The 25,550-nt window shown below is 42.3% G+C and overlaps 2 protein-coding genes and 1 long non-coding RNA gene across 11 annotated transcripts in view; 2 read left to right on the forward strand and 1 right to left on the reverse strand.

Moving 5' to 3' along the window:
* Nucleotides 1-1,378, forward strand: part of SLC18A2 (solute carrier family 18 member A2) — a 115,077-nt gene extending 113,699 nt beyond the window's left edge. Inside the window, exon 20 of one of the 2 annotated variants that reach the window (XM_038578920.1) lies at nt 1,183-1,378. The gene's annotated coding sequence lies outside the window, so the exon portion shown is untranslated. The remainder of the gene's footprint in view (nt 1-1,182) is intronic. The other variant, XM_038578916.1, reaches the window with a different exon arrangement.
* PDZD8 (PDZ domain containing 8) overlaps nt 1-9,334 on the reverse strand; it is a 95,006-nt gene extending 85,672 nt beyond the window's left edge. For all 8 annotated transcript variants that reach the window (XR_005380657.1, XR_005380654.1, XR_005380653.1 and 5 more), the window contains exon 1: nt 8,389-9,334. Coding sequence is in view for 1 of the 8 variants with exons in the window: in XM_038578915.1 (XP_038434843.1) it covers nt 8,389-9,302 (914 nt within the window). In the remaining 7 variants the exon portion in view is untranslated. The remainder of the gene's footprint in view (nt 1-8,388) is intronic.
* Nucleotides 9,335-9,665: 331 nt separating this feature from the next.
* Nucleotides 9,666-21,530, forward strand: LOC111093041. The gene is made up of 4 exons (XR_005380658.1): nt 9,666-10,435; nt 14,466-14,896; nt 19,632-19,711; nt 21,499-21,530. It is a non-coding gene; the product is annotated as an uncharacterized LOC111093041 (long non-coding RNA).
* Nucleotides 21,531-25,550: the final 4,020 nt, after the last annotated feature.

Raw genomic sequence — 25,550 nt, forward strand, 5'->3', positions numbered from 1 at the left:
AAGAAACATCAGAAAAAAACCCCACTAAGATCTACAAAGATATAGGTAGCAAGATGTTCATGGTATCATTATTTATATTAGTTAGAAAAATGAAAAAATCAATAAGGAATTGCTTATAGTAATTCTGATCAATGTAATTCTAAGAACCTATTAAAACAAATGAAGTAGGAATATTTAGGAAAGCTGAGGTATAGCTTAAAAAAGAAAAAAGCAAAATGTTAAGAGTGGGGTGATTCTGTTTTTATTAATTAATAATAAATTAGAATACATTTAGGAAAAAGTATGGAAGAATAGTCCCCAAATTTAACCATTTTAGGATATTGCAGGAGGTTTTTCACTTTGATATTTCATATTTTGTTTGAATTTTTACAATGAGCTTATTCCTTTGAAAAGGGAAACAAGTTTATTGTGTCACCTAGCAAAGGTCTGACATATCTCGAATATAATGTCCGACAGATGTAGGTTAATCAATAAATGTGTATATTCAATTAGTTACTAAAGGGAAGTTACGTGTTTATTCAGTAGATACGACATGTGATATTTAATATCTATAATTGGATAGATATTACTTCCATTTCCATTTTACAGATATGGAAATTGAGACTAGGGAAGATAAGGCCTCTTGTTCAAGGGCTCTCGTTTGAGAGAGTGCTGAAGTCAGGTACATATTACCCCAAAGCTCTATCGACTGGAAAAGATAATTTAAGTACTTCTCTAGAGCCTCAACCCAACAGAATAAAATAATTCCAATAAGTAGTGACAGTCTCTACTTAGCACCTGCAGTTCTACTCAATCTGAAGATAAATAATTAACAACTATTCCTCCATTTTTCCTTGGTGGAAGTATAGTAAGTATGTGGTTTTACGTAAGTCTTAGCAATTTGGCAAGACACATTTTCAAACCAAACTTTTGTAAACCTTCTACTAATAACTAGGTGGTTGTTTATGACTTTCTAGTGAAGTATGATGTGCTCCAATGCCATGCCAAAAGTGTCGGCAGGTCCTATGACTCTAGAAAGGGAACAAAAGGATTTAATAGCACTTGTTTCCTGGTGACAGTGTTCTAAGAAAATGGAGAATCTGATAGGAAGGAATGTTAGGTCAATATTTAACTTCTAAACATGGTATTGAGTGATAGAAACTCTAACTTTAAATTTCAGATATATTTTTTTTTTAATTTCAGATATTCTTACTGAACAAGTGATTCAAAAAGCCTCACTCTGCTATCGGCAATCTTACTAAGAGGGAAAAGAAGAGAGAGACTGGTTACACTGCCTTGGATACAGATTTTTGAAATACCTGAGCCATATAAGTCCTATATACCTTCTAAGAAGGCCAACAAAATTATTAAAGTGCTTAATAATTAACCACTTTAATTTTAGTTATACTTATGGCAACAAAGTTGTATCCCTCGGTCTTGCTTACTGCTCAACCTGGAGTCTAAGCATCCTAGACAGGTTTTGATGGGACCATAAATTTCATGAAAATTTGTTTACGCATTTTTCTGCAGAGAGCCAAAGTTCTCATTAGCTTTCCAAAATCAAAAAAGATGAAACCCTCAAAAAAAGGCTTAAAGATACCTTTCAACATGCATGTACATCTGCTCTGTTTTTGTAGGCATTTAAGCATAGTTTTTGTCTTGTTTTTTAGGGGTTTTGTTTAAACGTTTAGAGCAATTTTTTTAATTAAGAACCAGATAGTAAATATTTTAGAATCTGTGGGTGTATATGATGTCTCATATTCTTCTTCTTCAAGCAACTTTAAATGTAAAGTTTAAAAATGTAAAAACCATTTTTAACTCAAGGGCCAAACACCAGCTTGTTTTAGAGTAACAGCTGGTTTAGCCCTCTACAGAAATAACACAGCCTGAGTTTGGGAATCCAGACTCTTTTTTTGAGAAAGTCAGTAGCTCCCTCTAAGTCTGAAGTTTCCACATCTGTAAAAATGAGACATTAAACTCTCCCACACAGTAGTTTTAACTACTGAAGCAGCAAGTGTTTAGAACTTCCCACACAGTGCCTGGCATATAGTTAGCAAACTGATTTTATTATCCTTGCCTCTGCCTCATATGATAGATTAGTAATATTTATAAGTCAATATTAAGTGTTCGATCAGCAGGTATGCTACTCTTATACAATCTACTTTATAATGATCTGCTTCAGCTATTGCCAGGAACTAACGAGTTTTCCTGGACAGCTAGCATACATGCATGTTAGTCATGTTACAGTCTTCTTCCTCATAATTACTTCTTTCCATTTAATGTAGGAGTCAAATTTCTAGAGCGAAGATTTAATTTATCAATATATTATTTTCCATTTAACATGTTATAAAGCCCAAATCACAATAATTCAAAAAATCTTAAGAAAATCCAACTTGCAAAAAGTAAAACCAGCATTAATGGCTGTATACTTCATTGAACCAAGGACCTTAGGTCACAAAATATTATACAACACAAAGTCATCAGCAGAGATACTGATCTATCCTCTTCCTATTCCTCACAAAATGGAAGGTCTCAAATATATCCAAGATGTCATTATAATGAGATTCAATTGTTCTGTTTTCTCCAGAAAGATGAACTACTCTTTCTCTCCCGAAGACTAATCATTTTTACCTTTTACATACTCACCACAGCACTAGGTATGGTAGTCTTTAGGAAACTGTTACTGAAAATAAGTATTTAAAAAATGATTTTATTTATCTAAGACAATGATCTTTCAATTCTATTTCTATATTCACCTGAACAGAAGAAAAAGCGAAAGCACAACAAATAAAAAATTAGCTATTACTAACTACATCATTACTCTAGAACAGCTACAATGATACAATAATGTCCTTATCCATACTCTCCCAAAGTATCGAAGATTCTATTTCCTACTATCCTTAGTAAGTAAAACTACAACTCCTACAAATACTAGGGAATTTCACAAGCTACCGTAAAGTATTCTCCAGCCTGAGACACCTTTTAAAAGTTGTCCATATAAAGTATATGAAAGAGTAAGTGAATAAATACATGACACTTTACAAATCATTTTGTCAGCTTTCAGTAAATTTACTTTGAAAGTTTTTAAGACACGATTACTCAAACCATCTTTATCAGGTGTCTGGATGGTGCAGTCAGTTAAGCATCCAGCTCTTGGTTTTGACTCAGGTCATGATCTCAGGTTCACAAAACCAAGCCCTGCGTTAGGCTTGCACTCACTGCTGGGTCTGCTTGAGATTCTGCGCTCCCCCACCCCCTCCCCCCACTCGTGTACTCGCTCTAATAAATAAATCTTTAAAAAAACATCTTTACCCTGAATAGTCAGTAAAATGAAAAAGCTGTAATTAACGGGAAGAGTAAATGTTTTTCTTCTCATCTCAGAAGACAAAGAAAAAATAATTCAATTACAAACCACATTATAGAGTAAGAGACTTTCCAGACCAAGTCTAATTTAGTTCTCTAAAATTTATGGTATACTTAGAGAAGATACAGGTAAATAAAAATATGCCAAAAAACTCTACTTAAGTAAATGCTGCGCAGTTCTTGCCTTTGGTGGAACAGTGGTCCTCCCTGATCTCTAGTCAGTAGGAATATGTGAAGAATTTCCACAAATGTATATAGCAGAATTCTTTTCAGGAGTAAAAGGACAGAACAGTTATTACAAAAATAGTTCTATTCAGAAGCTACTTCATGTTATTTGTAGATCAGAGAAGTATATGCTTATAGTTAATGACCCACTTCACACTCAAGCAAAAACCCACCACACTCCAGTGAAAAGCAGCTACTATGTACTTACTATCATTGTACTGCAGAGAATGGAAAGTGTTTCAAGGGATTTTTTAAAAAATTCTGGTAGAATGATTTTTTTAATTCAACATTATGACATCTTTTACAAAATAAAATTGGTCAATGAAAGTCCCTTGAAAGATAATAATGTTTAAAGAAGGATAGTAATTATCACCCTTTACTATCCAGCTATTAACTCTCCCCATTTTCACTGATTAGCAAGAGTATTACTCCTTGTTTAGGAAGGATCTCAAATTCATATGATGACAGGCCAGACAAGGACCATTAGCAAGTAGGGGGACTATAATCTATGCATAAGAACTTCCTGCAGCTGCTACCAGATCCATCTCTCCATCCTGTTATTGCTGTGAGAAATGCAGGCCTGGTGCAACAAGATCTTCCAATGTTTCCTAAGAGAAGTCAGAAATCCAAATCATGCAAAATCTTCCATTTTTAAATATTGGCAATTAAAAAAAATACCGTGAGGCTGAATAAAAAGTACCTACAAACAGAATTTGGCCTTTTAGTATGTAACTACTGCTAAAATACAGCAGTAATAGTCTAGGAAAAGAAGCCAGTAAGAATCTCAAGTATTTAACTTTCAAATTCTAAACTCCCCAGATTATTACTCAGATTTCACGTTGAAGATGGATTCTCCATGTGGTTAAAAATCTTAGTGGTAATCTTTCTCTCCTGAAGACTAATTTTGGGGTTAATTAAAAAAAATACTTGGCACCCCTCCCCAAATACTAGTACTTTAATTAACTATTTTATTCTTTTTTTAAGATTTTATTATTTGACAGAGAGAGAGAAAGAGATGGAGAACAAGCAGGGGAAGCTGTAGGCAGAGGGAGAGGGAAAAGCAGACTCCCCATTGAGCAGGAAACCTAATGCAGGGCTGGATCCCAGGGTCCTGGGATCATACCCTAGCCTAAGGCACACATTTAATGGACTGAGCTACTCATGAAAGGTGCCCCTTTAATTTACTGTTTTAAGGCATACATTTTAGGAAAAATATTCAAAACAACATTTGAGGGAGATGAACTTAGAATTAATATTAGTAAAACTAGAATATGTAAAAAACGTATACATATTATAACTCATTTTTTGAAAATATTATGTTTTATAAACTGTGTTAATTGGGTAAAATGAAGTGTTAATAATGGCAATCCTTAGAAAGCAACCACGTGAACTTCAAATCTCTAGATTGAGACATCAGGAACTGGCATTCCTGACAAGCCACCTTCACTTTAGCAACATGAAATGGAAAAACAAATAAAGGATGGGGAGAAGTGACAACAATGTTAATTGGCAAGGTATTTCTGTTATATAATAATTAAAGAGCCAAAGGATCCTAAGACTCAATACAATTTTCTTTACTGCTTTAGCTCTAAGTAGATTAGATGGCTAAAAAGGATAAACTAGCAGACCTTCTATTTGGAAACAAAATCTGCTGGATTAAAAAAAGAAATACAATGTGGGGCAGCACCCAAAGACTTCACCTTTAAAGGACCCACTCTCAAAATTTTCAATTTAAGAAAAAAAAAAATCTTTAGTTAACACTTTTCTCAGAGTTCTCAGTTGATTTTTGTAACGATATCGCCATATATATGTCATATTGATAGCATACTTAAACAAAAAACCAAAACTTTAAGAATAAGGTGACCGAGTTGAAGAAAAAAAGGCAGCTCTGGCTTTATCAGGGCTGGATTTCACTACATAACAGTTGTGTGGGGATCCCTGGGTGGCTGAGCGGTTTAGCGCCTGCCTTTGGACAAGGGCGCGATCCTGGAGTCCCGAGATCGAGTCCCACATCGGGCTCCCGGCATGGAGCCTGCTTCTCCCTCCTCCTGTGTTTCTGTCTCTCTCTCTCTTTCTCTCTCTATCATAAATAAATAAATAAATCTTAAAAAAAAAAAAAAGTTGTGTGACTTTAAGCAAGTTTTTTTTACTACTCCCTCATCTATATAAAAGGGTAAACACTAGGTACTCTAATTCTCACTATGAGAATCGTGATACCTCTTAAATATATTTTACTTCATTCTTTTCACTGAAATCTGAATCCGCTCAACAACATCAGTAGTTTAAGATATTCTGGCATGAGAGCTACGTAGACAAGAGAACTCTACACACACTTCTGGAGCTGCCTGTTTCATCCTCACATTTCTATTATTTACAAAACTACAATCAGCTGCCTACTTACTTCAACTCTCCATCAATCGTGTTCTAGCTAAATCATATTAAGTATTGCTAATTCAGTTCTCATTAAACTTTAAGATCTACAATGTTTGAAGCTGTTCAGTATTGAAGCACCAACAAACAATGATAAGCACATAGCCCATGTACAACAAACATTTGCAGACTGAGTGATAAGTTCTGTTAGTATTTACTGATTGACCACTGAAATGCCTTCTCATATAAAGAGTACAAATAAAAATGTGTATATTTCTGGAGGCGATCACATAATGTGCAAAGTTTAAAATTTGAATTATCATACATAATCAAACACGTGCTTTGTTTAAAAAAATCCCTTTGGATACAGTGAAGGAGAGCAATTTTGCTGTACTTTAAACAGTGATGCTATTCAATGATATGGATGATAAAGGTCCTTCAAAGCAATAAAAGCTACTAATGCTGCCATTACTGCTATTCATAATTTCCTTCAGATTTAACTGAATTCCAAGTCTACATTAAAAAACAAAAAACTGTCAAAATGATATCCAACCTCATTGCCACTAGCTATTCTGCAAGCAACCCTCAAATAATAACTTAGTCAAATTTTATTATCTGAAAGTTACTCTGAAAACATCAGAATTGAAGCTGAGATAGAATACCAAAATCTGTAACTTTTTCTCATTACTTTCTTAGCAACACACTGCTATAAATAAACATGTCACTGGTTAAACACTAGAATTTAGTCACTTTCATTCCAAAACTTAAAGAGTTGGGATCCCTGGGTGGCGCAGTGGTTTAGCGCCTGCCTTTAGCCCAGGGCGAGATCCTGGAGACCCAGGATCGAATCCCATGTCCGGCTCCCGGTGCATGGAGCCTGCTTCTCCCTCTGCCTATGTCTCTGCCTCTCTCTCTCTCTCTCTCTCTCTCTGTGTGTGTGTGACTATCATAAATAAATAAAAGTTAAAAAAAAAAAAAACTTAAAGAGTAGATTTCATAAAGTATGTTCTACTTCACAGAATAGGAAATCAAACACAGTGAACAACAAACGGTTCACCACCTTCTGCAAATCTATGGAAACATACCCATTATGAAGTAAATTTCTCCTGCCACCCAACAGTTTAAAGCTGTCACTCTATGCTATTCCCTTAAATAAAACATAATTAGTAAGGCATATCTGCCACATACACAAATCAATAATCCAACAACACCCAAACAAAATATCTCTGGATTACCTGGATTACTGGTTCGCTGGACACTTTGGTAGAAAATTAGTGATCTAGAAATATGCAACTCAAAGGCACTGGTAAGGCAAATACCAGACTGACACCGTTTTATAAGGAAGGACAAAATCCAAGAGTCAAACATTTTAATGAACAGAAATTTAGAGGACAGAAAGTGACATTAAACAAATCAGCTGATTATAGCCATGTGTGACCCTTTCCACTCCAACAAGTCAGGCCAAAGTAGGTGAAGCCCCCCATCCCTACAAAACTTCCTTTCGCCTTCCATTTCTTCTATGGCATTAGAAAACAAAACAAAACAAAACAAAAAAACCCCGTCCATTAATCAAAAAAAAGCATACTACACAAAATTAAGCCACCACATACAGGAAAGCTTTGAAAGGTTAAAATCACTCCCTATCATTAAAATCCCATCTGCAGGATGATCTCAGGTACTGCGTGGGAAACTTAGAGCCATAGTTGACACAGGAAGAGCAAAGTCTAGGTCTGGGCTACAGAACCTACCCCAAAGGAAGACATGACCTTAACACAAAATCTACAGAGAACTACAGTATGTATAGGCTCCCAACGGGCTTCCAAAGTGCCGTGGGAGTGTATTTATTCCTCTACAACACATATTACGCTTCTGCCCTTAAAGTTGCCAAAGCGCCATTACAAAAGTGGCTGGCAGTTGCAAAACAGACCAGCCTCGGGCTGTCGGCACGCTTCTTTCTCATGCCTTGTGCTTCCTGTCCAGGAACAATTTCTCAACGTGGTCAAGGTGATGCTGCAAAACTGCCCTCGATGCAGCAAGCGCGTAGGGGAACAGTTCCTCACCGGTCCCCGAAGCCTACACCTGGGGGATCAGGGAGGGTGACTGACTGCCCTGCCATTTTCAACATGCTGCTCCTAGCCACGATGGCAGCACCCTGCGTGCCCACCAACACGCGAGGAGGCTTCTGGCTCACGCCGATGCCCTCTGGAAGCAGAGACGTGTGTGCACTTCCTGCCTTCCTCCAGGGTGCTGTCCAGCCAAGGGTTGGGGAGGGAGATCCCTGGAAAAGCAGGGGCTGGGAAGGAGCCTCTGCCCTTCCCATTCCACGCAGGCAGCAGCATCCCGCCCAGGCCCGGATTCCCCGCAGCTTAGGCCCCCGCGCCTGCGGGGGGATCTTCCCCACACCCCCCCCACACCCCCACCTCCCTCCTTCCCTCCCTCCCTCCCTCTCACCTGATCTTGTAACTCGGGAGAGTGTGCTTGCGCTTGATGATTTTCTTGAGCTGGTTGACGATGATGGAGGTGAGCTGGGGCATCGGCCGCCCTTCGAACTGGGAGCGCACCTCGAAGTCGATGAGCGGGTCCTCCACGAAGGAGAAGAACCAGTGGGTGAAGGGCACGCGGGTGAAGACGAAGCGCAGCCTGCCCACCACCCGGGACAGCTTGACGAACAGGTAGGCGGACTTGCCGAAGACCAAGTCCACGTCGATGGCCAGGTGGAAGCCCCCGCTGTACTCCACCTCCGCCTCGAAGGCCAGCTCCTCGGGGGAGGTGGCGGGCAGCGTCTCCCCCTCGGGGCCGTCCGACTCCCCGCCGGCCGAGGGCGCCACGGGCCGGAGGAGCCGTATGGTCTTGATGAAGGGCACGGTCTCGCCCAGGAACACGTCCCGCAGGCTCAGCCCCTCCAGCAGGCGCCCGGCCGTCTTGGTCTGCAGCAGCTCCTCGAACTCCACCTTGATCTTCTTGGTGACCCAGCGGCGGGCCAGCGCGGTGTCCCGCAGCTCCCGGAACAGGAACAGGATGGTGGCGTTGAGGAAGTAGCAGGTCTCCCGCGTCGGCGGGGCGGGGGTCTCGGGGCCCGGGGCAGGGGCCGGGGCCGGGGCCGGGGCCGCGCCGCCGTCGGGGGGCCCGCCGGAGGGCTCCTCAGCCCCGCCGCCGCCGCCGCCGCCGCCGCCGCCGCCGCCATAAAGGTACTCCCTCAGGGCCAGGCCCGGCACCGGCTTGATGTAGCGGAAGCCGTCGCCCGCGCGGGCCGCCTCGTCCGGCGGCGGCTCGGGCTGCCTGCGGTACAGCAGCAGGAACTGGGTGAGGAGCGTGAGGAAGGAGCCCAGCACGGCCGACGCCAGAATCATGAGCAGCAGCCCCATCCCGGCGCCGCCTCCGCCCGGGCCGCCCCGGCCGCGGCTCCCGCGCCCACAGCGCCGCGCTCTTCACGTCGCCGCCCCCGCTGCCTCCATCTTGAGGACATCGGGCGGCGGGGTCGGGGCGAGCGGCTCCCTGGGCCTCGTCCGGCGGCTCCGGCAGGCGCGGTGCGGCGGCGCCCGAGCCTGCGGCGGCCCGCGCGGCTCCTCAGACGCTCCCGGAGGCGGCTGCTGTGGCGGCGGCGGCCGCGGCGGCGGCGGCGGCGGCGCGGAGGGGGCGGGGCGGCACTCCCTCCGGCCCGCGGTCATTGGACGAGCGGCGTGTGACGTCGGGGGCGTGCTCGCTCCCGACGGCGTCGCCTGGCAGCCGGCGCCCGGGCGCGCGCACGCGGGTCCCTCTTCACCTCCCGGGCGCCCTTCCAGCCCCGCCCCCCTCGCCAACATTCCATTCCCGCGTGGTCCACGTGGCTGTCACTTCTGGAGCCGCGGGCGCGATCCGGGGACATAACTGGGACCACCGGTGCAGCATAAGCAGGCCGGGCGGAGGTGGCGTGGCGCGTTCTTGATCCCGGTCCTCCCGTTACCCTCGGAGGCGCCCAGCCCCCCCTCCCCCTTTGGCCGCGGTCCCTGCCTGTTACCTCTGCTGCAGTGTGCTGCTTCCATTTGCGCCCCTGACACCCGGGCTGGCGCGGCTTTCCCTGCGGGGCCAGCGCCGCAGCGGATCCGAGCTGGCCGTTCCGAGACTTCCCAAGCCCGGGAACAAGACAGGGCTGAACTGCCTCAGTCACCGCCGTCGCTGACCGTCAATCCAACCAGCAGACGCTCTGCGTCTGCGAAGGGTGGGCCTGGGAAGGAGGGACGGAGAAAAACGCGGAAGATGCAAACGAACTTTACCACCAAGGTGAAGATTCGGGATTTAAATGAGAAGGACGCAGAAGAGCCAGGATGAGCCGGGATGATGGTGATGATGATGGTGATGATGATGATGATGGTGATGAGGATGGTGATGATGAATTCGCCTGAGGATCAGATGATGAAGAGTGGCTCACTGTCAAGCTCTTGTCGTGTGTTAAGCTCCGTGTGTGTTACCACGTTTAGCCCATGGAAGAAGTTATTGTTAGCTCCCACCCATTTCACAGGTGTAAACGCTGGCTCAGAGAGGCAAAGGAACTTGGCCTAGGGTCACGCAGGGAGGCTGGTTTGGCTAAAACTAACTCTGGAGCCCTTGGTCACTGATCTGTACCATGATAACCAAATTGCTAGGGTTGGAAGGGGGTTTACGGGTTCCCTCCCTGCTGCACAGAAAGGGGGAGTTGGGGAGGAGGGTCAGGAAGGACTTGGAGTTTTGCACAGGGTAGCACGTTGACCGAAGCCCTAGAGTTTTAAGGAAGCCAGGTTGCCCAGAACAGTGTTACTCATCATGTCCTCTGGCTACTTGGTTGTTATATCATAAAGGCTTATGTGGCTCCTGCCACATTGACACCACAGCAATTCTGCCCCTAGTCCTACAGGGGTCAGATATTCCATACTCTAAAGTCAGGACGGCTCTGGGTGGCCCTAGGGGTCAGGGCATGGCCCCTCTCTCTAGCCCTGGAAGATCTTCAAGCAAGTGATTGTCTCGAATCTGGGTGATGCTAAAACAAAAAACCAGAGTTCCGCCTCATTTTGACCCACCTGGAGCAAGTACAGAGCTTTGGAACCAGGCCTGTCTTAACTTACTCAAGTCCAGGTGTGAGACCAGAATGGCTCCTGTAAGATAGGTGCTTGCTGAGGAGCCAGACTTAAACCCCATATTCCACATATATGGAAGCCCAAAGTCCTGTCAGGATTTCTGAGAACTCTGGCAACTTCTTTTCTCGTGGTCACCTTGGGCTCCTGGCCTCTGCTTCAGGACTGCTGTCTTAGACCTACATAGTTTCAATCCAAATGGGAAGTGTAGGCTCTTCCTCAATTTCAGCCGAAAACCTGATCCATAACTCATGCACCACTTTAAGAAATGTCCGAGAAGCTGGAAGTGGGGGTGGACAAAAGTAGTGGTTCTTATCTATTACTGAGATCCAAAATCCTCAAAGTGTACATTGACCCATCCAGCATCTTAAAGTATTCCTTAGCCACCTCCACAAGGAAAGTTGGTGATCTTCCTGGGAGTGAGTCCACAGTGTGGCACTCCATCTCACAGGCTCCTCTCTCCTCTCCTCTCCTCCTTCGTCCTGCCTCACTCCTCAGATTGCCTCTGGGAATCCTGAATCTTCTCAATCCATTATACAGATTTACTCCCTTCCCCAGCAAAACTAGTCACTCCAAATCCATGAAGGAGCTCAGCACACCTTTTGGGAAGATAAAAAAAAAAAAAAATTTCCCTGGTGTTAAAAATGGCTGACATTTATTATACACATATGATTTTAGTAATTATAATATTATTGTAAATAATAGTATTTATAGAGAATTGACTATGTACCAGGCACAGTGTTAAACATCTTATGTGCCTTATTCCCTTTAAAACTATCAAAATGTCTGGGATGCCTAGGTGACTCAGTTGTTAAGCGTCCAGTTCTTGATTTCTGCTCAGGTCATATCTCAGCATCCTGAGATCAGGGGTCTCTGGACTGGGTGTGGAGCCTGCTTAAGCATCTCTCTCTCCCTCTGTCTCTGACCCTCCCCCCACTGTGTATGCTCACTCTCATGCTCTCTCTTTCTTAAAAAAAAAAAAAAATCAAAATGCTTATAAGTGTTGGCCCCATTCAGGCCTCAGGTAATGAGTCCAGCCCCTGACTGGCTGACCTCATCACAACCCACCTGGCCAACCCACTCCATAATGCTACTTGCAAACATTCACCAACTTGGGACCTTTGTTTCTTTTGCCTTTTACTATGTCATTCAGCCAACCCAAGTTTTCTTAACCTCCGCACTATTGCCATTTGGAGTGAGACGGTTCTCTGTTATAGGGGCTGTCCTGTGCCTTGCAGGAGGTGATGTTATGTTTATAGAAGCTTATTATTCTTCCATTCCCTGGAAGAATATAAATTCAGCGACCTTTTTAAAAAAAAAAAAAATCAATCCTAGTTCATAGAAACTCAAAAGTCTAAAAACCTTTGGCCCCAGCTCTGAAAATCTATGATTCTAAGTAGGTTTTCGAAGGAAGAAGTTGCATTTAGCCTGCCTGCTGACTTTTTAATGAGTTTTAAATGACATCATTGAAATTAAGCTGCCCCAACACCCTTCATGGGAAGTATCTATTTCATGGGTAAAGGCGGTTGAATAATGCAAGATGGGATGCTTATAAAGACTAGCATCCTCACCAACTAGAGACAGGCATGGACCACTTTTGCTGTTAAAGTCTAAATCGTTTCTCCCGACCACTACCTAGGATGAGAAAGCCAAAGCATGTGAATATAGAGAGTTTGTGAGTAGCATGAAAACCAATTTGATAAAAATGATATAAAATGACACAAATATCACAAAATATGGGGCAAAGCCCAGAAAAATTTAGAATGATAACAAATCTAACAAATGATACATCGCACCATTTTGTGAACTGTGAGAATTCAAATTCAATGAGTATTTTTCAGCATCCAGTGTGTGCCAGGCTCGGGGATGTGGAATGAATAGGACAGAGTCCCTGCCCTCCAGGGCTGCCAAGGTGTGGCAGACACACACCTACATAACTGATGTTAAGAGATAGCACCCAGTGTACTGTTAGAACAGAGTCTTGCTGGTTCAGGGATAGGGACAGTACATGGCAAGGAACACAAACTGCTTCAAGCTCACTTAACTGAAGTTGGATTCATGTTAAAGATACTGGGGTCTTTCCAGGAACTCAGCTGCAAGATATTCAGCTGGGGCTCTCAGAAACCTAGGACTGAGAGAGCTGTTGCTCTCGCTTGTTTCCTCTGGCCCCATCCTGACCTAGTATCTTGTTGCTACACCTTTTTGCAAGTCTGTGCCTAAGGTTCCTACTGCCTCATGGCCTCAGCAAATAGACAGCTTTAGAAGGCACCAGCTCTGCACCAAAATCTAGAGGGTCCTGTGTTCTTGGTGCCTAATGGGACCTGCTATTTCAATTTCAAGTGCTGGGAGAGAAACCCAGGGTGGGCTCTACTAATCCAATCATTTACGCTCAAGGAACTTGTCTCTTCTGGTTGCTGGTATATGGAGCAACTTTGCCAAGGATGGGGAGAGGGTTGAGAAAGAGCATAAGTGGGCAATTCTAGTCCCATAGTGGGCAAAGAGTTAATTCTGGCTGAGGAGGTTGAGGAACTTCTTGGGGTGAATGGAATTTCTGTTGGCCTTTGATGACTAGAAGGGCATTTTAATCAGAAGGAGGCCAAAGTCCAGAAGTTGGAAATCCAGCAGTTTAGAGAAATTGTGACCAGGATGAATAGAGGGTGGTATAAATAAATAAATAACTTTGGTGTAGGGAGGAGGGAGGAGAGATGGAGGTAAGATTAGGTAAAGTGGGCTTGAGCTGAATTAGGGAGAGTTTGTCAAGGCAAGTTTAGATTCTGTTTTATAGTCTTTGTAAAGTCTCCAAAGATTTTCATGCCAAGGCCATGGTCTTATCTCTTTTCCTTCCATTATCTCTACCTGCAAAACTTCACCCAATTCAACTATTTACTTCCTCCCCTCTGCATCTATACATTCATGCTCTTCGTTCTCATTTGGACCCTCAAAGCAACCAGGCATTTTTCTCCATCACCCTAGCCAGTATCTACTTGATGCCAATATTCATTTTCAGTTGGCTCAGAACTCAGGTAAAGAAGAAGAGTGGGGCAGCTCAGGTGGCTCAGTGGTTTAGTGCTGCCTTTGGCCTAGGGTGTGGTCCTGGAGACCCCAGGATCCAGTCTCATGTCGGGCTTGCTACATGGAGCCTGCTTTCTCCCTCTGCCTGTGTCTGTACCTCTTCTCTCTCTCTGTGTCTCTCATGAATAAATAAATAAAATCTTTAAAAAAGAAGAAGAAGAAGAAGAATGTTGTTGATTGATCTCTAAAAACTCTACATTATTTTGGACCCCAAGTGATTCAACAATACTGAAATTAATCCTTCCTGTGCTTCCCTTTCTCTGTTTTTGTTTGTTTGGGTTTGATTTTTAAGGCTTCTCCTCCTCCACAAGCCCATACAATTTTGAATGATTCCACAATTCTTGACCTGGCCTTCTTTTTTTACTCCAGATCTTTTACCTGGATAATGACTGATTCTGGAGGCTTCAACTCACACCTCTCCAGCTACATTTCTGCCTATTCTGAAGACATCTTCAACTCAACCTGACCTACACTGAACGTCTCCCTTTTGACAGACCCTGTTGGTTGCCTGCCTCTTGGCTATTCTCCCACTCTTTCTCAATAAGAGAACTCTAATTTTATCACAAATGGCAATGCACCTAGATAAAAGATTCATATTCCCCAGTCTCCATTATCCTTATATCCACGTGACTGGCTTCTGATCTGTGTGAAGAATTGTCTAGAACCTTCTGGAAGTGTCTCAAAGGGAATTGACCCAGCTGTAAGCCATACCATTTTGCTCTCCTCTTTTGGTCCTTCTTCCAGCTGTCTGAAATAAAATCAGGATTTTTGGAGCTCCAGTAGTTATTTTGGACTTTGAGGTAAGTTTGATGATGGAAGCCATATGCTCAAGATGGCAAAGCAGACAGACACCTGGATCCTTGATGACTTGTTAGAGCTACTGTAGTGGCCCTGGATTTTCTGTTACATTCAGTCAAATTACATTCAGTAATCTAATTGTTTCACCTTACAACCAGCCTTTTCAAGCTGGCTCATCCTCTGTGTTTCCTACCAGTCATCCACCTGTCCAAACTTTGCTTGCCCTTCTTACTCCCCCACATTCTTTATACTCCTCAGTATATCTCAAATGTGTCTCCACTTCTGTCTCCCTATCACTAGAGCCTATTTCAGGGCCTCTTCCTCTCACTTGCAACGACTTGACTTCTTCAATTACATCCTACCTAGTCACTCTGCCCATTGTGTCTCCTATAACCATTCTACACATTGTTGCTAGAGTAATCTTTTCTAGGACAAATCTGATCCTGTCATTTGCTGCTAAAATTTCTCCAATGGCTCTCCACAGCCATATTAATAATTATATATCTCAAACATCAGGAACATTATAACTGGGAAGCATTGTGCTAAGTACTTTAGAAGCATTTACATTCTCTCAATTGCCCTTTGGGGTAGGTACTATCATCTCCAATTTATGGGTGAGAAAACAGATGCTTAATGCAGATAATGTACCAAGGCTTACTAGGTTAATAAGTAGAGGAGCAGAGATTTGGACAAGCTGTTTAACCCACAGCCTTTCATTTTAGGGCAGCATCCCTTTAGGATGCCATCCAGACTCATTAGCAAGGCAAACAATGGCTTTTGTGATATGGCCTTTGCTTACACTTCAGCTTCTTTTTTTCACTACTTCAGAAGTGATTTTGAAGATGTTATCGACAAATTTGGTTCTATTAAAGCCAGGAAAGTAAAATTATAATAAACTCTATTTGGGGCACAAATTATTTAGACCTAATGTGAACTTCAATGTACCTACCTTTCAAACTTTTGATATATTTTCAACTAGTTTAATGTTCTGGAATAAATTAGCCACTAAAAATATGTGAAAATGGGAGCAACTGGGTGGCTCAGTTGGTTAAGTGTCTGACTCTTGATCTCAGCTCAGGTCTTGATCTCATGGTTGTGACTTCAAGCCCAGCGTTGGGCTCCATGCTGGGCATAGAACCTACTTAAAAAACAAAAGACATAAAAATGTATATATAGGGATTCACATTTTTCCTTTCGTCTTAAGCTCCAATATTTCTTGGCATGGCACTATCAGAAGCTGTCTTTATTTAAAATCTTGATATTTTGCTAATCATAGATTTCATATTAATTTTAACTTTTAGATGTTGTATTAAATGTTATTTATCTTGATGATTGGGCTTTTGACACCCCCTTAAATTTTGTGCCCAAGGCAAGTGCCTCACTCAGGTCATACTAATCCTGGCTCTGCTCATTAACCATATGGAATCCCATTTACAGGCTCCTGAATGCACAATGATCTTAATTCCCTTAGTTTTGTCATTCTTGCCTAGCACATAGTAGGTACTCAGTAAATATTTATGGGCAGGTGAATTAATGCTTTTCCTTCACGTCCTTTGGTCTGCCTGCGCATTGCCTGAATAACTTGGGCTCTTTTTAGACTGAACTAGAGTATTACCTCTACCAGGAAGCTTTCTCTTACTGTCCATGCCCCCTTCCCTCCTGACCTCCTCTAAATCTGGTTAGGAGCTTCTCCACGGCCCTCAGTGCACTTGGAGGTCAGCATGGAAATAGCATTTCTTACCATGTTGTGAGTTACTGGCTTGGAATCAAAGGCCACTAGTGAGCTTTTGAGAGTAAAGACCATGGATTTTTTTTTTTTTTTTTTTGGTCTCTGTATCCTCAGCCCCCAAAGCACCTATGAGAGAGCATGCTCATAGGATGGAGGGAGGGCAGGAGGAATAGAAGAATGGTTGAATGAATGCAATCCTTTTTAAGACATTACTGGTAACAGACTGCAAGGGGGTTTATATTGAAAGAGTGCAAGACTTATGAGGAACTTTTGCCTGAATCCAGGTAAGAGTTGAACAGGGACTAAACTAAGGCCATCATAGTACATTGGATTTAAGAGACATTTTTAGACGAAGAGTCAATGGAATTTGGTTGGAAATTAAGTGAATGGGGAAGTACTCAAAAGCAAATGACGTTTTACAGTTGAGTGAGTAAGGAGATGTGGATTCCGGGAATGGACAGGTAATGCAGGAGTAAACTGGAGGTCTGTCACTCCTCTAGGGCACTGGCCCAGAGAACGGAGAGATTGCCTATTATTAGATTCTTATTAGATAGATGAGGACTTCATCAGCATTTATACCCCACTAAATTGTTCTCTAACCCATTCCACTTCTATCACCTGACACTTCTCCAGTCTGGGCCACTGTCATCTCTCACCTGAATTCCTGCCACTGCCTCCTAATTGGTCTACCCACCTTCAACTTTACTCATCTTACTTCATTTACCACTGCAGCCATGCCAAATTAAGCTACTCCCTGCTTAAAATCTTTCAACAGCTCCCCATGGGCTTCTGGATGAAGTGCTAATTCCTGTGTGCAATCCCACAAGCCTGTCTCAATCTAGCCATACCATCCCTAACACTCTCTCTGCTCATGGCTGTGCCCCAGGCTTCCCACCCTTTCTGTGATTTGTTCTTGTGCCTTGTTCTTTCTCTTATCTCTTGGCCTTTGCACATGCTACTTCTTCTACCTGAAGCTCTCTCCCTCTTCTCTTTGTGCGCCACCAGTACCTTTCACGTCTAGACTTTAACATTCCTCTCTAGGAGACTTTCTCTGGCCCTAGCCTAGGCTTGGCCCCCTGCTGTATGCTCCTATAACACCCTGTTCTTGCCTTATGCTGATGCTTGTGGCAGAAACTGCTTGCTGCCTCTCCAGGGTCCACTCATTCCGCCTTTCATTCCAAAGAATTTGAGGGGTGCCTGGCTGATCCAGTCCAAAGAGCATGCAAGTCTTGATCTTGGGGTTGTGAGTTTGAGCCCCACATTGGGTGCAGAGATTACTTACATAAATAAGTACTTTTTAAAAAATCCAGAAGATCCAAGAGCAGCAAATTGTTCAGCTTGAAAAAATGACATTTCCCAACCTGCCTTGCAAATAGGAGCTGTTGGCTGTGCTCCTTTGGCAAAACAGGAGAAGGTAACCGTGGGAGAAAATAACAGGTAGTAGCACCAATAGGCTTAGTGATGGTAAATTCTTGAGATCTGCCAGTAGAGCCAGATTGACTGGAGATCATTGTAACTGCTGAGGCCCCCAGGCTCATTCGCCTCTTCTCTGTTTACATTCATTCCTTAGGTGATTTAATCAGCCTCATGGATTTTAATATTATCCATATGCTTATGCTTCCAGATGTATTGATTCAATCTGGACCTCTCCACTGAACTCCTTTAGGAAACCCATATGTCCAACAGCCTAGCAGATACCTCCACTTGGGCGTGGCTGTGGATAACTCACTGTGTGTAAAACTGAGCTGATGCTCACTCTACACTAGTTCCTTGGGCAGTCCTCACTATTTTAGTTAATGGCACCTCTGTTCTTCCAGTTGCTCAGGCAAAAACCTTATGTTGTCCTCGACACCTTTCCTTTGTATCTACATGTGCTCTGTTAAAATCTCTTGGTTCTACCTTCAAAATATATTTGGAACTTAACCACTTCTTTTTTTTAAAGATATTTATTTATTTTAGAAATAGAGTGTGTGTGTGAGCAAGGGTAAGGACAGAGGGAGACGGGGAGAAGCTGTGGAAGACTCGCCACTGAGCACAGAGCCCCACACAGGGCTGGATCTCAGGACCCTGAGATCATAACCTGAGCCGAAATCAAGAGCTGATGCTTCTAACTGACCCACTCAAGTGCCCCAGAACCTAACCACTTCTTAATACATTTGCCATCCTGGTTCAATCATTATCTGGGGCCTGGATTATTGAAGTGTTCTCGTAACTACCTGTTTGTTTCTGCCCTTGGCACCTCAATGTCTGTGCAAACACTGGAGCCAGAGGGACTATGGTAAAGTACCAGTCTGATTGTGCCACTAATATGTTCAAAAGCACCAGTGCTTCCTGTGTTGGCAGAATAATGGCCTCCCCAAAGATGTAACACAACCTGTATGTTGTGTTACATGGCAAAGGAGAATTCATGTTGTAGCTGAAATTAAGATTGCTAACCAGCTGACCTTCAAATAGGGAGATTATTCTGGATTATCCAGTTGTGCTGAATGTAATCACAAGAGTTTTCCAAAGTGAAAGAGGGAGGCAGAAGGGAAATCGAAGTGATGTGATATGACAAAGACTCAACCACCAGTACTGGCTTGGAAAATGGAATTGGGCTAGGAGCAAGGGATGCGGACAGCCTCTAGAAGCTAGAAAAGATGGGAAAAAAAAAAAAGTTTATCCCATAGAGTTTCCAGAAAGAAACAGCCCTGCCAACACCTTTATCTCAGTCCAATGAGATCTGCTGGAAGTCAGGCTTTTGACCTCCAGAACTCTAAGATAATAAATTTGTGTTGTTTTGATCCATACATTCATGGTAATTTGTTATAGCAGCCATAAGAAACGAATTCAGTTTCCTCTCTCACACAAGGTAAATAAAGCCTTAGTCCAAGGTTTCTAATGACCTGGTCCCTGTTACCTCTCAGGCCTCGTCTCGCACTTTCTACCTTACTCACTGTTCAGCCACACTTCCCTCTTGCACAGCTTTGTAGAATGAATGAATGATTTTGAAATTCCTCGTTTTCCAGAAGAAAGAGAAGAGAGGCAGCTTGTTCACAGTGCCCCAGCAGGGACTTGAACCCAGGACACCAGCCCAACTACCAGCAGGGTACTATTTCTTTGTGCTTAGCTTTTACTTTGGCTTCCTCCCCCAGAAAGTCTTGTGGTTAAATCTCCTCTGGCCACCTACCAAAGTGTTTAAATCCCTTCCAACGAGAGAAGCTTTATGCTGGCCATATTGTTCCTTTGCCAGAAGAGTAGCTCATTTTTTGCTGTGTGAAATTCAGCAACAAAAACATTTTCCGTTTAAAAGGCAGAAAAAGAAATGCCCAGGACATCAGATTGTACTGATCAATATAGGCAATTTTCTTAGGAGAAAACAACAGTCCTGGTTTTCCTTCAGCTAACTAGGTTTACTACGTGGAGTCCTGTTTATGCCCGGGGATGCAGAGGAGCTTCGTGGAAATCTGGACAAATTGCTAAGTGTTGTTGGCAATCTCAATCTGAGAGCGAAATGGCCTTCCTTTTTTGCCAGCCTGGCATTTACAGTTCCAAGTGAGGAAGTTTGATTGGTTAGCCTGTAGCCACCTAGTGAAGGGCCTCCACTGGTCAGCTGTGCTGAGTCACCTCAGAGCTTATCTGTTTCCTCATGTCCAGGCAATACATATTGCAGGCTGCTGCTCTGAGGCTGATCTCTGGTCCAGTCAGCTTTGGCCACAAGAGGGGAGGCAACTTCCCTACAAAGTTGTGGGTACTACATAGGCAGATATAACAGGCCTATTATACTGTTTGGGTTTTGTTTTTGTTTGCCCAGCACTCTTTTCTTTTGGGAACTCCTACTTTTGGGTTGTTCTCCTGGAGTTCTCTATTCCTAACCGCTAGTCTCAAGGCTAGGCACATGACCCATGTCTGGCCCATTTGTAGGAGTCAATCCCTCTGACAACAGCAATTGTTCTATAAAGGGTGGGCATGGATTTAAGCAGAGCCCATTAGAACCTGACTCCAAGAAGAATATGTAGACTATAGGAATAGACCCTTTTTTTGTTGTTGGATGGCTAACCTTGGGAGAACATGAATCTGGAGTTGCCCCGTAGAGAATACTTGTTTGTGCAAGAAGCTAAGTATAATCAAGCAAAGATGAGAAGCAAATGAAGGGATGGTTCTTGAGGTGATGATGAGTCCCAGGTCAAGTGCTGCAGAAGCTTCGAATATGCAGGGATCAGGGCTAGAGTACAAATGGCCTAAATGTTTAAAAATTATAAATCAAGCTGTAAAGTAGAATTTATCTTCTTCCTCCACATGAACAAATCTAGCCTCATTTTGGCAATTTTTTTTAAATTGGAAAACTATAGTTTTTATATGATTAAAAACTGGCAAAATAATAAGATAACTGAATTTAATTATTATTATGTATGTGCTATTGATAGCCCAGAAATATCTGGATAAGCGATAAAATAAAGTCCCATTTTAGGAATTATCATGTATTCCATAAAACCTGTTTTTTGTGCTTTCATGATAGGAAAAAATCTCTAGTTAGGTAATTATATCAAAATATACACATAATTTATGTGCCATTGACAATAATGATCTAAAGGATTAAAAAGAACATGAAATTATAGTCAGAGTATCCAATTGAATACATTTCTATCAAAAATGTAAATGAAGGTAAATGTAAAAATAAGAATAGAATATTTTAAAATAAAATTTATCTCTTTTCCATCAAAAATGTAAATTAAGGTAAATGTAAAAATAAGAATTGAATATTTTAAAAGAAAATTTATTTCTTTTCCATCAAAAATGTAAATGAAGATAAATGTAAAAATAAGAATTGAATATTTTAAAAGACAATTTATTTCTTTTTTTTTAAAGATTTATTTATTTATTTATTTATGATAGACATAGAGAGAGAGGCAGAGACACAGGAGGAGGGAGAAGCAGGCTCCATGCAAGGAGCCCGACGTGGGACTCCATCCCGGGACTCCAGGATCGCGCCCTGGGCCAAAGGCAGGTGCTAAACCACTGGGCCACCCAGGGATCCCTGACAATTTATTTCTTAAAGCACAAAAATAGTAACATTAAAAGGCAAAGTAGAAATTATAATAATGAACAAGAATTGTGAATAAAATTGTTTAAAGTTGCAGTTTTTATGTGATGTTTCAAAAATGGAATAACATCTCAGTATTTTTACAAAAATAAAACTAATCACAAATCTAATCTCCATTCTCTTAGTTGATGATCTAAATAATTGGTATCATCCTTCTCTCATGTTAACGCCTAGACTTACAAATATGTTTGAATAATATAAATTGTTTAATATGATAGTATGTTTCTCCACTGCCCATGCACACTTTTGTTGTGATTTTGCTAATTCTTGAGTTCTCTAGGAACTGCAAATAAGACACAGCTAAAAGAAAAAAAAAAGATGGGCACCTGGGTGGCTCAGTGGGTTAAGTGGCCGGCTCTTAGTTTCGGCTCAGGTCACTGTCTCAGGGCTGCAATCTGTGCAAAGTCTGCTTGTGCCTTTCCCTTTGCCATCCTCCTCCTCTCCCTCTTTCCCTCTCTTCAGTCTCTCTCTCTCTAAAATAAGTAAATAAAATCTTTAAAAAAAAGAAAGAAAGAAAGATACTCATTGTTAAAAGGAATGACCCTGTACTATACAAAAATCTACTTAATTCATGCTAAGAGGAAGAAATCGACAAGTTAATTAATCTGCCTTTCTGTTGCTGAGGGCTCCTACCACTTCAGTCCTCTCCTTTGGCTGAAGCAGTATCCATTTCTGCTGCTGGCAGCAGCAACTTAAAACCTTCATAGCATTTGGACCCAGTTGCCTTTGTTTTGAGGACAAAGGCAAAATTGTAAAAAAAACTTTCCCACAGACCTGTACAGAATTGATCCTGAGGATGGATATCTACAATTAGGGATAGTGATATACTTGTGTTGAGCACCAGGCCCCAAGTGACAGAGTCACATATATGCTCGTGTGTGTGTGTGTGTGTGTGTGTGTGTGTGTGTGTGTGTGTGTGAAACAATGTGGGGTCCTCTGGGGCAGAGGCCTCTTCTCCTGCCCAGGTCTAAAAATGGTATGAAAAGGAATTCCTTGGATGGTTGACTGATAGGTCATTTGGGGTTCCCAAAGAATCCCTCAGATGAATGGTGCCTTAGAAGGCCATCTTGAGCCAAGGACAGATATAACACCTCTTGCCTATCCTGGCCCTTCTTGCCCACCACACCTGAGAAGAGTGGGATTCTTCAGTTAGGCATTCCCAATATGACTTGGCACTCCGTGTACTCTTGCTAGGCAGCAGTACAGCCTCAATTGTTGAGTAACAAAATACTTAGGAATCAAATGTTTTGGGGTGCCTGGGTGGCTCAGTTGGTTGAGCATCCAACTCTTGGTTTTGGCTCAGATGATGATCTCAGGGTTGTGAGATGGAGCCCTGTATCTGGCTCCATGCTCAGCAGGGAGTCTGCTTGGGATTCTCTCTCTCTCTCTCTAAAATAAATAAATAAATCATAAAAAACAAAATAAAATGTTTTAATTATTTCCTGATTGATAGCTGAGTTTCACACAAAAACTTTGACGAGTAACTATAGGGGACAAGGGCATGGTGACCCAAAATGTGATACTTTTGCATACTGACTATTTTTAAAAAAATTTTTATTAAAGACTTATTTGAGAGAGAGAGAGAAAGAGAGAGCACGCACAACATGAACAGGCGCTGGGGTGGTGTTAGGCAGAGGGAGAAGCAGACTCCTGGCTGAACGGGAGCCCAATTCTGGGCTCGATCCCAGGACCCCAGGATCACTACCTGAACCCAAGGCAGACAGTTAACCAACTGAACCACCCAGGCGCCCCATATACTGATTATTTTACATAAAAGTTACTTAAGAGGCAGCCTGTGTAAGGACACTCAGACCTACCTCTATCCCACTGAAAGCAGGAAATAAATTTCCCCTGTGAAAGGTCCCCTCCCTGCAAATGGGAGGTAAAGAGCCATCCTGATCACCAGAGATAGGGAATTTAGAGCTGAGAAGACTATATAAACAAACTTTGTTACTTTTCACTAATTTACTACCCCAGCCCAAATTCCGTTTAAAATTCCTTACTAATTGCAGCTCCGGAAGTATTCTTTGTCCTGTCAGTTCCTCACAGAGATATTATCTCTTTGTCTGAAAAGTAAAAAAAAACTGCTTTGTGTTGGTCATTTCTTTAGGTCTCAATTTTGTTATTGGGCCTCCATGCACTTGGAATGAAACTTTTTTCTCCTGTTAATGTTTAATGTAAATTTAATCCTTAATTGGGCTGGAAGAGCATGAAGGGTAGAAGAAGAATTTTTCTTCCTCTAGCAAATCAAAACAGAACTAATGAGTGGATAAGATACTGATCTACAAAACATGACATCACTATTTTTTTTTCAAGTCAGGAAAATATTGCCAAGAGGTATTGCTCATAAGTGCCCATTAAGAGTCTTTTAAAATAAAGATACTCTTTCTTAGTAGGCACCCTACTCTAGAATAAGCTTTCAAATAAAAACAGAAGTAAGCACAGAATTCCCATTTTACAGGAAGGAAATGGAGGTCCAGAAAGGCTAAGCATCTTGCACAAAGTCCCACAGCTACTAAGTGGCAGCGGTAGTATTCCAAGCCAGGTTCATCTCTGTCCAGATTCTGACCTGGTGACCACCATGCCATATTGGTCACCTCACACCCAGAAGAACCAAATAATCAACATCAGCAAGAGAAATTCAGGAGGGCCCCTCCTGACCAAGCACCATTCTTCAGCTTACTCTTCAGGTTCCTCCCAAAGACAAGTTTTATTATGACTGCCCAACAGTTAAGGATGTGTTAGAGTGTTAGGTTGTAAGATGTGAAGCAACACCTGCTGACTTATATTTTCCTATTGGGTAACACCTGACCACTGAACTCTGAAGTACCTTTTCCCTCCAATTACAGAATGTTGACTTATCTTACTTTGGAAGACCAACAAAATTTATAAGGTCACTACAAGTTGAAAAAGTGCCAACGGGGCCTTGTGTAGTAAGATGAGGAAACATATTATAGTGCTATGAAGATGTTTACAATACGTTTGTGTTTTGCCAATATCATTATGATTAACGAGATTTTAATGGCTTGATGGAGATATTTTCCACATACCCTAAAATTCACCTGTCGAAAGTGTATGGCTGATTAGTTTTAATATATTCAGAGTTGGGTTACCATTGCAGCAATATAATTTTAGGACATTCCAATACCCTAAAACGAAACCCCATACCCATTACCAATTATTCCCCATTTCCTCCCATCTCTGCCCTAGACAAGTATTAATTAATCCCTTTCTGTTTTTATGTATTTGCTTAATCTCAGTATTTCAAGCAAAATGAATCATATGTGGTTTTTGTTGTTGTTGTTGTTACTGGCTTCTTGCACTCGGCATGATGTTTTCCAGGTTCACCTATGTTATGGCTCAGTACTCTATTCCTTTTTTATGGTCAAATAATATCCTGTTATATGGATATACACTTTGTTTTATGCATTTATCCACTGTTAGACCTTTAGATCTATTTCACTTTTTGGTATGATGAATAATGCTGCTATGAACATTTGTGTACAAGTTTTTGTGTGAGCATATGCTTCCATTTCTCTTAGATATATGCCTAAGAGTTCAATAGCTGGGTCATATTCTATGTTTAACCTTTTGAGGAATGGCTAGACTCTTTGTAAAGCAATTGCGCCATTTTACATTCCCAACAGCAGTGTATGAGGGTTCCAATTTCTCTACCTGTTCACCATTACTTGTCTTGATTTTAGTCATCCTAATGGGTGTGAAGTAGTATCTCATTATGGTCCTTTTTTAAAAAAAGATTTGTTTATTTATTTATTCATGATAGACATAGAGAGAGAGAGAGGCAGAGACACAGGAGGAGGGAGAAGCAGGCTCCATGCCGGGA

Source organism: Canis lupus, chromosome 28 (genome assembly GCF_011100685.1).
Source record: "Canis lupus familiaris isolate Mischka breed German Shepherd chromosome 28, alternate assembly UU_Cfam_GSD_1.0, whole genome shotgun sequence".
Classification (NCBI taxonomy): domain Eukaryota; kingdom Metazoa; phylum Chordata; class Mammalia; order Carnivora; family Canidae; genus Canis; species Canis lupus.